We start from the raw sequence: 14,656 nt of genomic DNA on the forward strand, positions 1-14,656 counted from the left end.
CAGGAATGGTCTTTTTTCTTTCTGTTTTTTGAGGTAATAAAAAGGTCTTAAAGGTCCTTAAATTGTCACTTCACTGTCAAGTGGGGACCCCCCTGGGGGTCCCGACCCACAGGTTGAGAACCACTGCAGCATATAGCCCATGGCAAAAATGCTAATTAACAGTTTGAATCGCCTTCTGCATCACACACATCACAAACCTTTCACATCACAAACACATACTGATGCACCAAGTCTATAGGATACTGTATGTGTATAGATACTGTATATTGTGTGTAGAGCCTTGCTGGCTCTGCTGCTTGGCATGCATTTAAACAAAGTCCTTTATGACTTCCCCTACTATAGGCAACAGGTCTATAGTGTCAAACAACATTGTCAGTCCAGAGACTACACTGACTATCCTACAGAGACCCAATTGTTCCGTCTCCTGTCCTGTAGAATGTGAAGACAGCATTATTGTTTCTACTTCTTGGGGTGTATAATTTGATGGAAACAAACCCTATTGTCATGGTCTGTAAACAACATGCAAAGATAGTAAAGATAAGACTGTCCGTTATTATGGACAGAACAACCTGCATACAGTATATTTACAAGACAGGAGGGGGAGTGAATTGACAAATGCTGTTGAAATCATACTGAGGTATTCTTGTCTGTCAGAATGGTCTCTAAAGCATGAAAGGAGAGAGAGAGAGAGAGAGAGAGCTATAAAGAACCATTGCTTCTGCTCACCTGACTCGTGACAAAAGTATCAATGAAAGGATTTCTGCTTTTAAAGATTCATGGGCAGGAATAAATGTTCCTGCCCACCACCATGGAAACTGTGATTCGAATCCTCCATGGTACCGGTTGTCCCAACAAACACAATTGACCATGTTTGTGGCCGGGAAGCTGGCAGGGGAGGGCAATCTCTGTCACTTCACTAGCAACACCTACAGGGTCGTCAGGGTGCCGAAACTACGAAATATATTATGTTCCTCTGCAGGCGTTGCATTCTCCTCAATGTCAGGTGAAAAGACATGGCTGGAGACAGATATGGGGTTGTCTACACCCTCCGTAGAGCAAATGTAGAGGTTATTAGCAGTGGTGATTACATGGGAGGCGGCAAAAAGGAAAAAGATTGATCTAAAAGCTATTCCTCTGCATTCTGTTCTCAGACCCTGTTCTAGTTTCTTTGCCCTTATTCATCGCTATTAACAAATCTTTCTAGGATCACAGAAACATTGTCTGTCCACTACGTCTCTGTGAACAAAGAGGATCAGGGTTCTTGCACATTGAAGACAGCCTAAACATCTGCTCTATCACTTCCCCTTTGTCATTGTGCCACTGCTGACTAAACGTAACAATAATGATTTGGAGCCTTTGGACTAGTTTAGTGAGAGTAAATGCTCTTGGACAATATTTGTAATTTGTGTAAAATGTGTTTTTTTAATCTGTTTATTAGCGGCATCCCTCCATCAGGCTGTGCGATGCTGTGGGTTACATGGCAGCTTTCCGACATGTCGCCTTTCCGACGTTAACGAACCCTATACCTAACCCTCACCCTAACCCTAACCGCACGCGGAAGCCACTAGTCGGAGTGGCGAGATATCGGCATGGAAGACGGTTACCGATGCTGTGTACACGAAGACTCCCCAAATTCCGGGGGAAGCTTCTGAAATGAAACAGTAATATTATCGCTTTTAACAACTCTCACCTTAAATGAGAGGCTCATCTTCATACAGCCCCAACCACACAGATTACTTTTACAGCTGCTGTAATTTATCTTATCACTGTTAGAAAACATAATTGAAAACCTTCAGCTTCAACAGGCTCTCTCCTGTTGTCAGATTTACAGAAACAGATGACAGGTGATAAGACAGGAAATAAGGCTTGAATCTTCCCATCTACAGTATCTGTCTGTCTGCGTAGCTCCCTATCTGCCCTTCTGTCTGTCTGCATGTCTCCTTGTCTGCTCGTCTGTCTGTGTGCGTATCTCCCTGTCTGCCCGTCTGTCTGCGTATCGCCTTGTTTGCCCGTCCGTCTGTCTGTCTGTCTGTCTGTCTGTCTGTTTGTCAGTCAGAGTAACAAAGATTTGCTACAATATGAAGAGCAGTAGACTGCAAAGTCTCACAACTACATCACGCACACGCACAGTCGCACACATAAGTACACACACGCGCATACACACTTCTCAAAACACCACACACACAAGCGCCTGATACTTTGCAGAGAGTGCGTGAGTTGACAGCTACTGTTGTAAATCATACTGTCAGATGGAAAAACAAAACAAAACAAAAAGGAAAAAAATAAATAAAACACAGAGCAACAAGCAGAGACAGATATCCTCCCTACATTTTTACAGTATACTCTTAGCCTTAGGTCTGTACTCATACCTCACTTTTTGATCATTTGGCTGAAGACTGAAAACATAGCCTAAATAAGCAACAATCTGGCCAAAATATTTTTTTTGGGGCGGTGAAGAATGCGATTTTTGTTCAGAAGTGTTTTTGTTACAGGACAAATGTGCAGCCGTTTGTGTTGTGTTGTTGACAAGTGTCAATTGATCCATGATTGATCCATTTTTGATTGAATACTTTATTAACATGCTGCAACTGTTCTACGATGACTCAGCTTACTGATGGCATACTGCTGTAGGGCAAAGTCCTCATCCACCCCAATGATTTTTTTAAAGCCTTTTTTTGGATAATGTCTATCTGCCTATAAGAGTGGTCTGAGAGGCATTCATCCAGGCTAGGCAGGAGTACTCCATAATACTCCTGACCTGGGTTTTGTAGATGTTGGCTCTGCCTTTAGCATCAAGCTTGTTGGTCACCTCAGGCACAGGTGGCTACTTGCAACCATTATCCCCAAACAGCACTGTAACTGGTCAGTCCAGACCACTGCAATTTCTTGCAACTGGTTTGCAAGTTGCGACTAGTTGCATTGGTGCGGACTGGCCTTTAATGTTACACTCATCTTCTATAGCCAACGCAGACTAGCAAAGTGAGCTGAGAGAAGGTGAGTCATGAGGTGTGAACCATATGAGTCGAAATGACATTGAATGAGGGCTCCAGCTAGAATCCTCATTGCACTAATGTTGTTTGGTTGACTTTCATAATCACCTTTGATTCATATTTGATATAGGTAATAAATGGATGATGAAATGGAAAAAGAATGCACTTGATAAAGTAGTTTCCTGTGGAATCTCCCTGCTGTAATACTCTCTGTCAGGCAAGGTATTATATTACTCAACTACCTCCTTCTGACACCAGGTCTAATTTGCTCTTGATCCCAGCAGTTTCTATGTTTTATGGATGTGCTCTATCTATCGTGGAGCGTATCTCCTCTTATCTCTAGAATACATATCTGCCCCCCCCCCTGACTGATAAAACAACATTTTGTTTTTGTATTTTGTTTATGACAGCAGGTGTCAGTTCTGGCCTTTCCATATCTCTAGGTATTAATAAACATGCGAGCAGAGTGTGCATGTTGCCATGGAGATGAAGATGCCAAGGTGAGATGGGGGAGGAGTGCTAAGAACCGCATGGCAGGTTAGAGGCTTCATGACTCAACGGCTAGCTTAACACAGATATAAAAGTCATTTATTTCTATGGCAGTAAATGACTTTGCTTATCGCGGCATGTTGACACACTTCGTCCGCATGTTTGTGCAGCGATCCTCCCATGCATCGTGGGCAGAGACTCTTCATAAAGTAACATCACACATACACTTATCAGCCCTGGATTAACATGTGACGCCATTGTTGTTTTTTCCTTTCATCCTCTCTCATTCAATTTTAACATTGTTTATTCAACCAGGAAAAGAGGAAATGAATGAGTTGACTCTTCATGGACAAGGCTCCTGTCGAGAAAGACAGGTTTAATTGTCCTGTCAGTCGGATGTTTTTCCAAGGCTGGGACGTGCAGGCATATCTTCCTGACATGCAATTAGAGCACACTTATACCCCGATGACAGGGAATAATTGGGTTATGGAAATAATTTGATTGAAGCGTTTACATGCATATCATTAGTGTGATTGTTTCACTTTAAATACTACTTCCTGTATAATGATGTGTTCTGGTCATGGATCAGGTTGGGTTAGAAAACAACTATTAGTCTTTGCTCATATAAACAATGAGTTTCAGCGTTAAATTTGTCATGTACCACATCCTTGGAACCTGACATACTATGCAGTAAACAGTTTACTCTGCCTATTATCACCTAAGGGTTAGAGTTTGTTGATAATCTACCACCTCCCCTCTTTAATATGAAGGCAAGTTTTGAGCTCTTAGGGCTATGTACTGCATTCAGACATGTACACTTCCAGTGTTAGCTGATCAGCTAACACAGGGATGTGGGATAGGATCATGTTCGGAAGGTACAGGTTGCTATGATGCCCTTGATTGCTTGATTCCGACCAGTGTTTGGTACAGGGTGTGGGCAGCAACTGGAAGCCAGTGAACACAATCTTTCTTGTGGAGATCTATGCCTCATCTATGCCTGTGTATATACTACCAAACAGCGGGGTAACAGTCATTCAATCAAGAAGCCAATACATATTGGAGTCTATTTGTATTAAATTGAGCCTGTGGCCAATGCTTGAGAGAAGAGATTCCACTTTCAACTGTTTTTGCACTCCAAAAACCTGAGTAGGCACATGCCCCCTCTGTTTCTATGGGCATGAGAGCTGTGCGTGTGCGTGTGCGTGTGCGTGAGCGCGCGTGCGGTTGGATCTTAACTTAAGATCCAGCTGCATCTCTCTCTCCTGATGCAGCTGTGAAGAGTATATGGTGTGTAGAAATTAGGAATTGAACTTCACCTGCTTCCTCTTCCCATCAAATATACTCAACTTCACCAAATTAGAATCTTTCCGAATAGACAGCCAAGCCTTAGCCTCCATCAGTTAAGGTCCGACCCTCTTCCCTATCAAGAACGAGAACACCATTCAAAACAGAAAAGAACATGGCGGCCGCGTCCATTGAGTTCAATGGAAAAGTGGCACCATGTTATATTCGGACACATCTTGTGATAATCTAATCTGTGGTACAGATGCATCGTTCTAGAACAGGGTGGCAAAAAAGTGACCACTTAAGCAAAAAAGAAAAAACGTTAAGTGCCTCATTATATTCACCAAGAAAAGCTGTTCAGTTCTAGCCAATAGTGGCTCATGTCATCACTCGTTGATCTATAATTGTTCTCAATATTCTAAAACATGGTGAGCTGCATATTGTATTGAATAGAGTCTATTCAATACAATCTCATTATAAGATGGCACCATTTCAGTCTACTCTCGGAGGGCGGAAATCAGTAATTGATGAGGCAATAGGAGTCGGGGACAATATTCTAGGTGGTGATGGTTATGCTTTAATGTACATGATATTAGGATTGATTGATATCTTTATTGATCATGAAATAAAACTAATGTCACATGTAACATACATCTGACCCACCATAATCAACAGGATAACGCAAAAAAGCATACAGCTTGTTTCCATTGTGGTCCTTAGTGTGAGGTGTGTATGGTGTCATGTGGTGTGGTGCTGGAGAGTGCATGAATGTATTGAGTTCATGATGTGCTTACTGTATATGACCTTGGGCACATACAGTATGAAGAAGTCTCTCTGAGTGGATGCGTGGGTGTATCTGCATAAGTGTATGTGTGTGTGTGTGTGTGTGTGTGTGTGTGTGTGTGTGTGTGTGTGTGTGTGTGTGTGTGTGTGTGTGTGTGTGTGTGTGGGGGGGGGGGGGGTACATAGGATATATCAAATACATTGTTACAATATAGAGATGTGATGCAAGTCTAGCCAACATCAACTGGGGACTCCAGAATCGCTGCCCTCCACACTCTGAGCTCTTCCGTGTTGTTTGCCGCAGTGCATCTACGTAGGTGGTGCGCTTCTTGCCTTTCCTGATTTTGTTTTCCCTGGGTTGACTCCAATAGTGTTAGTTTACACAATATACCATCTAATGGGGAGAAGTACAATAACACTCTGTGGTACGGTAGTTCTGCCAATGAGCTCAGGGACCATAGTTATACTCTAGCTGCTTCAAGGACAAGCTGAACAATAACAGGCTGTACCAAATCAATAGTTAACAGGTCTAGTTGTTCAGTAGAACACAATCCCACTTGTAGACCAGCCAGGAATGTGAGATGCACAGGTAAAGGATGTATCCAAACAGGGGATATCGTCTATCGGGAAGGTACTATCGCCTCGACTTGGCTGGAGTCTTCTCAGAAAGATCAATGTCTCCCATTTGTACCCCAGTCTCTATTGCGTCATCTGTTTGGTCATCTTCTTCATCACTCAGATAAAAAAAATGGTGTGTGTGTGTGTGTGTGTGTGTGTGTGTGTGTGTGTGTGTGTGTGTGTGTGTGTGTGTGTGTGTGTGTGTGTGTGTGTGTGTGTGTGTGTGCATATATAGCAGGGGAATGGAAAGAACAGGTTGATTACATCACAACTGAGTTTACAGCTAGGCTGAATGTGATTGATGTGTCACCACTACCACTGCTGATGAAATTGGAGGCCATTAGGCAGGTTGCACTGTCTAGAATTCAACACCACTTCTCCAACGTCCATCTAGCAGGCAAAACACTTAGTGAACTAAATGTCAAAATAGTTTACTTTGTGAGGAAGTGGTTCGGACTTAACACCCACACCACCAGAGACATTATTTTCCAGTCCAAACAGGGGGGTGTGTTTGGCGTCCCAAACGTGGAGTGGATATATAACGCCACAAGGCTGGCTCACTTGATAAACAGGCTAGACAATTATGACAACACTGTCAGGGAACTTGCTCTTCTCTGTTTCTAGTGTAACGGCGTAAAGTGCCCCTGGCAAGAGAGGGCGAGCCAAGTTTCCTGGGGTTCAGAAGAAAGCCCAGCCTTAATATGGACACACATGCTAATGGATTTGGGGTGTCGTCAGACTGAACTCAATGACCTCTGTGTGAGAACTGGAGTATTCCTGCACTGGGTTCGAACTGACTCCGACACTGTAGTAGTTTCTGAGGACATTATTACCAACTGTTTGATCTCAGTAAGGGCTACTGTTATGGATACAGAACATCACTTATCACCATTCACCAGTCAATGCACAGAGGTACCTTGTAATGTTACAACAGCAAAAACAACAACAAATGGTTTAAAACTACAAGGCTAGCTTGCCCTCCTGCTGCAGATCACGCCGTCTCTCATACAATATTAAAAAATTATGCGGTTGATGAGGATATAGTCACCTTTACAGTCAAAGCCAGATCTCTCTGTGGTACCCTAATACATTTCCTCATTGTTTGCACCATGACCACAATCCAGTTACTGAAACTCTGTCACATATTCTGAATGGCTGCTATGTACAGTATATAAGGGCATGTACATTGCTAATCCAACTGATTCTGTCCAAACATCACGCAAATCGGTACACAGTATCCTACTACTAATTGAAATGACCTCCAAATTAGGACGAAGAACTGTGTTCAAAGAGAAAGCTCCAAACACAGACCAACACAGATCCAGTATGGGTGTCACTCCCTGGCACACAATATTTTCAGATGGGGTTCCGCGGACTAATACATATTAATGTTGGGGTCCTTCAATTGAAAATGTTTGAGAACCAATGGTTTAAACAACATTTGGAAGTAAACCCACAAATAAGCAACTGCACTTAAGAAACAAGGCAAAAAAAATGCAACCCGCAACTACCAATATTAACAAGCGACTTTACAGAAAAACATGCCCAAATAGATCTACAAGCTCACAATGCGTTGTGATTGTGCAAATCCGAACTAGCAAACCCCGCTTTAAAAACTTATCAGAGCTGAAACTGAAATTAAAAATGTAATAAAAATATAAACTTGACCTTGACAGACACAAAAGAACAAAGAATGCTTAAGACCTGGGGTCCCACCCTCAGTGAACCATTATCGAGGATCCCCTTGAAAACGAGATTGAAGCATCTCTTATCCTCTAATTATGCAAAATTCTGAATGTCAACCCATAGTAATAGACCCTTACTGTACGTGGTCTTCACCCACTCAGATTCAGATCCAATTCAGGATTTTGCAGTGTACCTAACCTTATGCAAAAAGTAGCTCAGAAAGTCTGAGGATGACCAGAGGCTCCATGAAGACTTCATCCCCTGGGGTAAATACAGCTCTTTGATCTTACCAGCCATTCATTCTCTTTTATGTGACACTTATTTTCACAGACCCAAAATAGCAAGCTTTTTCCGTTTATATATACGTAATCTAACAGATTTTAGGTTTGCCATCACCATGCCATTTTTCTTTCAACAATTTAAATGGGCCACACAGCTCAGTGGGTACTGACTCCTGTTCCACTTCTTGCACTGCACACGTCACCAAATGAACTCCTTCACCCCAATCTCTGTCAAATTCTCTTCTCCCTCCTGGCTCCCAAGCATTGGAATAAATTCCCCCTTGCCATCACTCACCATTTTCCATCACTTCTTCAGACTCCAACTCACCCCCTAGCATTCCTCTTTACTTCTATCACTTTTTGTTACCACTTTTGATAGATGCTAGTTATGCTATGCAAATCGATGTTGGTTACTTGATCATGTTTTTGTTATTTAGATTTGTTTTGCTAGACCACACATGTTAAGAATGTTATTTTTAGATCACATGTTGTTTAGACAGATGCTAGATATGATGTCATTTATGTTTACCTGGTGTCCTAGTTTCTTTTGCACTCTATGTGACTATTTGTCGTGTCGTTTGTTGTCTACGGTTCATTGTTGTAAATAAACTTTGGAGCATTTAAAAGTGAGTTTCAAGCCCCAATCTTGTTTTTCATGATTCAGGTTTTGCAGTTTGGCTTAGCATCATGGAGGATGTGCGTAATTTCTTTTGATTGTCTACGGTTCACCTTCATGTCATCTACTCTGATTTCACACTTGCTCTGGATAAGAGCGTCTATACTTCCTACGTTGTAAATTGTAATTCTGAGCAGAATGCCCGCAACACACACTTTTAATGGAAACACTCAAGTGCCTGCTGAGACTAAATGGGAGATACTTGAATGACAATAAGCAATTGCAAGCACTTGAGCAAAGCCATAAAGTTTGAGTCTTTGCCAGTGTGAATGACTTCCGGCAAACCAAACAATGAGAAAAAAACGTTATATCCTTGAACTGGTGTTGAGTCTTGTTTGTGTCATGTCTTTTCTGATCTGTTTCATCTGGGGATTTCTTTTCTCCTTTTAATTCAATTTAATTTCACACTAAATAACTTGCTTGCTCACATGATGGACAACGGGGACAAACCTGGAACCTTATAGAATAGTGCATCTCTAAGCATTATACTACGGCCAAACCAGACCAGATGGCCCAACATTATGATTTCTTAGTTAGTAAACCAATTTAAAGCAGTTTTGTGGTATGGAGTTTTGTGAGTTCGAGTCAATGCGGACGAAAGAGAGGGACGGACACAAACACCACCACCGCACCACCGGAAGTGATGCGCTGAAGGCAGACCAAAACCCCGGTTTCCTTGCACACGGGTGCTCCGTTTTCTTCCTCCCAGAGCCAACTGACATAGTAACAAACAGCAGAGGTCGCTGTTTTTCCTTTTCAGTTGGCTCTGGGTTCCCAGATTGAACATTGACTGCTTGGGACTGGCAGAGACCTGGCTTAAAAAGTCAACTCCAGAGGCATTAGTTAACATGCCATGTGTTCATAAAGGATACAGTTAAAGGAAAGGTTGGGGGGCTTTGCTGTACATTAAAAACACCTTGCAATGCAGACAGATTTTATGATCAGCTAAAAGCAATGTTTAATGTTTGTGACTTCAACAAGGACATTTTATTTTTCGGTGTCATAAATGTAAACTGGGATGAAAAAAATGGTAGGAAAAAACTCAAACAGCTTCCTGATACAGTCTCTCGCAGCTAGTACAACATCCCACCAGAATCACTAATCAATCCAAAACTATAATAGACCTGCTATTCGCAAATAAAATAGAGAGGGTTAAGAAAACGTACAATTTAATTTTCTGATTGGTCTATCACACCACAATATTATATTTTTTCACTAGAAAACTTACAAAGCAGTCTCTCGGTAATTAGGCCCCAAATTTGCATTAACATAATACCAAAAAACAACAACAAAACTTTGCGCCAGCCCTAAAAAGGCTCGACTGGAGTGACATCTCCCTTTGCAATGACACACGGCATATTTACATTGCATTGTATGTGTGGTGTTCATTAATATGTGCTGTCCCTCCCTCCTGCTCCTGCTCACCGGGAGCAACTAGGGGTTCAGAGTCTTGCTCAAGGACTCTTCGACACTAACTCTGAGGGAGGCCGGGATCGAACTGGGAACCCTTCCGGAACCCTCTGTGTTCTAATGACGGCAACTCTACCCATGAGCCATGCCGCCATACAGGGAGTAATGATTTTGAATTGGGAATCCCACTAAACGCACTACCTAGATTTGGTGTCATGTTACCTTGTTACAACAAAAATGGACCAATCAGCATCTACTGCCCCTGAGAGCATGATGGAAATTGACCAACACTCACTTTCAAAGACAAAGAAGACAGAAGACAACTCTTTACATTCACAGAAAATGACAAAAGATGAAACCGATATTGAGAACAAAACCACTCTTCTTCCAAATCTTTTGCAGATTCAAACTAAAAACCGAGATGAAGAACAACAACGTCAAATTAAGCAATTGCAAAATGCACTTAGCATAGCTAGACAAGCACCAGACCAGAAAGAACTTAACAAGAACAAAAGGATAGAAAATGATAGACTCAGGAGGGTTGAAATAAAACATGCACAGACACAATTTGAGGACAAAAAGATGCAACAAAAGAGGGGACCAAAAGAAATACAGCGAAATGAAGAACGTCTAATTGGGCAATTGGAAAATGCACTTAGGATAGCAAGACAAACACCAGAACAGAAACAACTCAGTAAGGTTGAAATGACACATGAACAAACACAACTTGAGGAGAAAAAGACAGAAACAAACATTACCCTGATCAAATCTCAGCAAAACCGACGTATACAAACATCCCACCACGATCAACTTCATGACCAACACTCACTTTCAATGAAAAGGAAGAGAGAAGACGACCCTTTCGATTCACTCAGAAAGACAGAACAAGACACAGATATTTCATGTTCCACTGTTCTTAAAAACCGAAATGAACAACACAAAGGTCAAATTAAGCAATTGCAAAATGCACTTAGCAGAGCTAGACAAACACCAGAGCAAAAGGAATTAACCATAAGAAAAGGTTAGAAAGCGAAAGACTTAGAAGAGCTGAAATAACACATGAACAGACACAACATGAGGACCAAAAGATGGAAGAAAATATTACCATGGTCAGATCGAAGCAAAAAGGACTTACACAACAAGAGAAGCTACGAAACTTCAAAAGCGCTGTCAAATATGGCCCAATATTTCCATGCTCCTGTTGTGAACAAATGATGTTTGACAATGGAGTTTCCATCATTGATGACAATGTCCGCAGTACCATTGAAAAAGCATGCAATGACAAAATTGACAGGTTATTTGAAAAAATATTTGAAAGCAAATTGGACAATCCAAAGTTCAGTGTTTACATTGATTTCAACACAAACTGGTATCTTTGTCACACCTGTAAGAGATATCTTACAAAAGGAGAAATGCCACCTATGTCTGCTGCTAATGGCTAATGGCCTGAAAGTGACCGCTGTACCCAAACATCTGCAACTGACAGAATTAGCAAACAATCTTATTGCCAAAAAAATTTTGTTTCAGAAAATATTTAGACTTCCGACTTCATTAATGCCAGCTACACGAGACAGACTTATTAATATTCCTATAGGAGAAAATGATGTGATGAACACTCTGCACACTCTTCCCAGGACTCCATCTCAGGCTGGAATAACTACCATTGATGTTAAGCTGAAACGCAAAAAGACATAGCTTTATGTTCACTACACAACTATAGATCCTGAGCAGCTATTCCAAGCAATGCAATTCTTAAAAGACAGCGGAAATCCTCACTATCAATTCTACACAGATCCCTCAACCTTCAATCACAGGTGTGAACATACAGATCCAACAGGCTCACAACTGCTCTACGTAAATGAAGATGAAATTGCTGATGTTATTGTTGATGATGACGTTACAACAGACACTAATAATGTACAAAATGAAGATGAAAAAGAGGAAGCAGAATACAGGCAGAATGACCCAATCAGAAAGTTCCAAATTGATTATGACCAATTAGTCTGTGCAACGCCAAGATTTCCGGAAGCATTTCATGATGAAAAAAAGCAGACAGAATCTCATGTAATTACATTTGCACCTGGTGAAGGAAAAAATCCAGAAAATATCCTTCACAGTAAAGATTGGGATTCCATGGCTTTTCCAATGAAGCATCCTGATGGAAAATTCAACCTACACCATCCAAGACAAGTCAACCTCACTGATCAATACTATTTCATTCAAAGACTGAGAAATGTAGATTCAAGATTCAGAGATGAATTGTATGTTTGTGGCAAAAGAAATTGTCACAATATATATTTTTTCCTCTTGTTTTTTTTCAGCAGTGCACAACAGAACATGATTTTCAGAATACATTTTTGACAATAAATATATTTTTATGTTATTTTTTTTAAGTGGTACTAAGCGGTCCTATAACTAACTTTGTATGTATGTATGTATGTCGCAGAAGAATTGTCACAGTAAATATTTTTTTCTCTTTTTGAGTGGTGCCAACCACTCCTATATCTGACTTTGTCCGTGTGTCCGTCCGTATGTATGTCCAATAAACAAACATTGATGACAACAGCAATACGGGGCTAATCAAAGGCACCACTCTCTTCACACAGGGTGTGATTTTTTTTTTGAACGGTGCACGTCAGAACATGTCGTGAAAATGTGTCTTTCGCAGTGACGCCATGCTGTGGAAAACACGCCCATTGGCTAAGCTTCGCAGGATGTACTGTGATTGGCTAGCGAGACGCATGATGAAATAAATAGCACTGCTCACTTCACACTGGGTGTGATTTTTCAACAACAAACACTAAACATGTGCATGCTTAAATCAGTCCTTGTCCCCTGTATGCCCATATATGGAGACCCCTGATGTCATCAGTATTATAGTCATGTACTAATAGTCATGTACTAATAGTCATGTACTAATAGTCATGTACTATAGTCATCACTAGTCATCTCTGTAGTCATCTCTATAGTCATGTACCATAGTCATGTACTATAGTCATCTCTATATCATCTTTATGGTCATCACTTAGTCATATACTATAGTCATCACTATAGTCATCTCTATAATCATCTCTGTAGTCGTCTCGATAGTCATGCCTATATATGGGCATGCTGATTTGCCCATATATGGGCATGCTGATTTGCCCATATATGGAGATCTATATATCTGTCAGTCCTTGTCCCTTTTATGCCCATATATGGAGATCTCTGTATCTGTCAGTCCATGTCCCCTTTATGCCCATACATGGAGATCCCTGATGTCATCATATGCCCATATATGGGCATGCCCCCTTCTGTGCCCATATATGGAGCTGACTGATTTGTTTGTTGATGTAATGACGACACATTGAGGTTAGACAACACATTCCATATTTGGGCGTAGCTGCATTGGGAACTCCTTATATGGTTATATGGTGACATAGAGTGTGATGTCAGAGGTCTGTCTGCCCGCCGGCTGGTCCTCCTTAAGCCAATTTTGATATAGGATAACTGCTGCACTGCACTATTTTAGTGTATCATATCTTTTTGTGTTTAATGTTAATTAAAACCATAAACACTGTGTGCCTGCAGCAAGCGGCAGCGCAATTCTCACACGGCCATATACTTTTGCTTCAACTAATGATCAATATAATATAGTAAATAGAATACCACCGGTTGCTACAGTGATTTTACAGACTTCTTTTGCCTTAAAGAAAAGCAGGAGTAAGTGCTTATGATATTGATTAGTTAATCAATCAATATAAGTTAAAGATACGGCATATATTAGTTTTGTTTCAGAGAAAATATGACAGCTACAAAGTAATAGCCAGCACTTTTAATTCATAGATTCATCGAAAATGTGACAGCTGACAGCTGTTTGAATGAGACGAGCCACACACACGCTATGCGCGCACTTACAGTCCCACACTTTGTGCCTGCATTTTAAGCACATATGCAGGTGTAGCGCTATTTATACCATGGGCATGTGCTGTGTTCAGACAAAATACATTTACCATGAGCACTACCGCTGTATCGCAATTTGGGTCCCCGCTATCCCTCCTAGCAGCCAACCAGAGAGCTCTACCTCCTCTCAGCCCGCTAACCTGCTATACTGTCCGACGGTCGAAAGCCGTTGTACAACTTTCAACCCAACGCGACAGTGTACCCACCGCCCATTCAACTGCAGATTTTCGGCAACAAATGCTTTCCAGCACTTACCGTCACCGACGTCGGTTTGGTGGAGAGCCACCTTCATTCCTGCTTAATAGTGAAAGTCAAGATACATCAATTCAGGACATGTTTACAAAGTCCATTAGAAATGTATAGAAAATAAATTTCTATACATTTTTATCAGCATGGTATAAGCATTTTATAATGCAGCAGCAGACAATTGTACATAATAATTTGCTTGAATGAACAAAAGTATTTGCAATTTGTTAAAAAATAATTGCTTTTTTTTT

General features: G+C 41.1%; 1 protein-coding gene across 1 annotated transcript in view; it reads left to right on the forward strand.

Moving 5' to 3' along the window:
• Positions 1-3,445: 3,445 nt before the first annotated feature.
• Positions 3,446-14,656, forward strand: part of rxfp3.3b (relaxin family peptide receptor 3.3b) — a gene marked incomplete at both ends in the record, with an annotated part of 33,874 nt that continues 22,663 nt past the window's right edge. Inside the window, one exon of the mRNA XM_084059440.1 lies at positions 3,446-3,527. Within this exon, the coding sequence (XP_083915566.1) occupies positions 3,446-3,527 (82 nt within the window). The remainder of the gene's footprint in view (positions 3,528-14,656) is intronic.

This window comes from Gymnoscopelus microlampas, assembly GCF_963454915.1.
Source record: "Gymnoscopelus microlampas genome assembly, chromosome: 6".
NCBI lineage: Eukaryota > Metazoa > Chordata > Actinopteri > Myctophiformes > Myctophidae > Gymnoscopelus > Gymnoscopelus microlampas.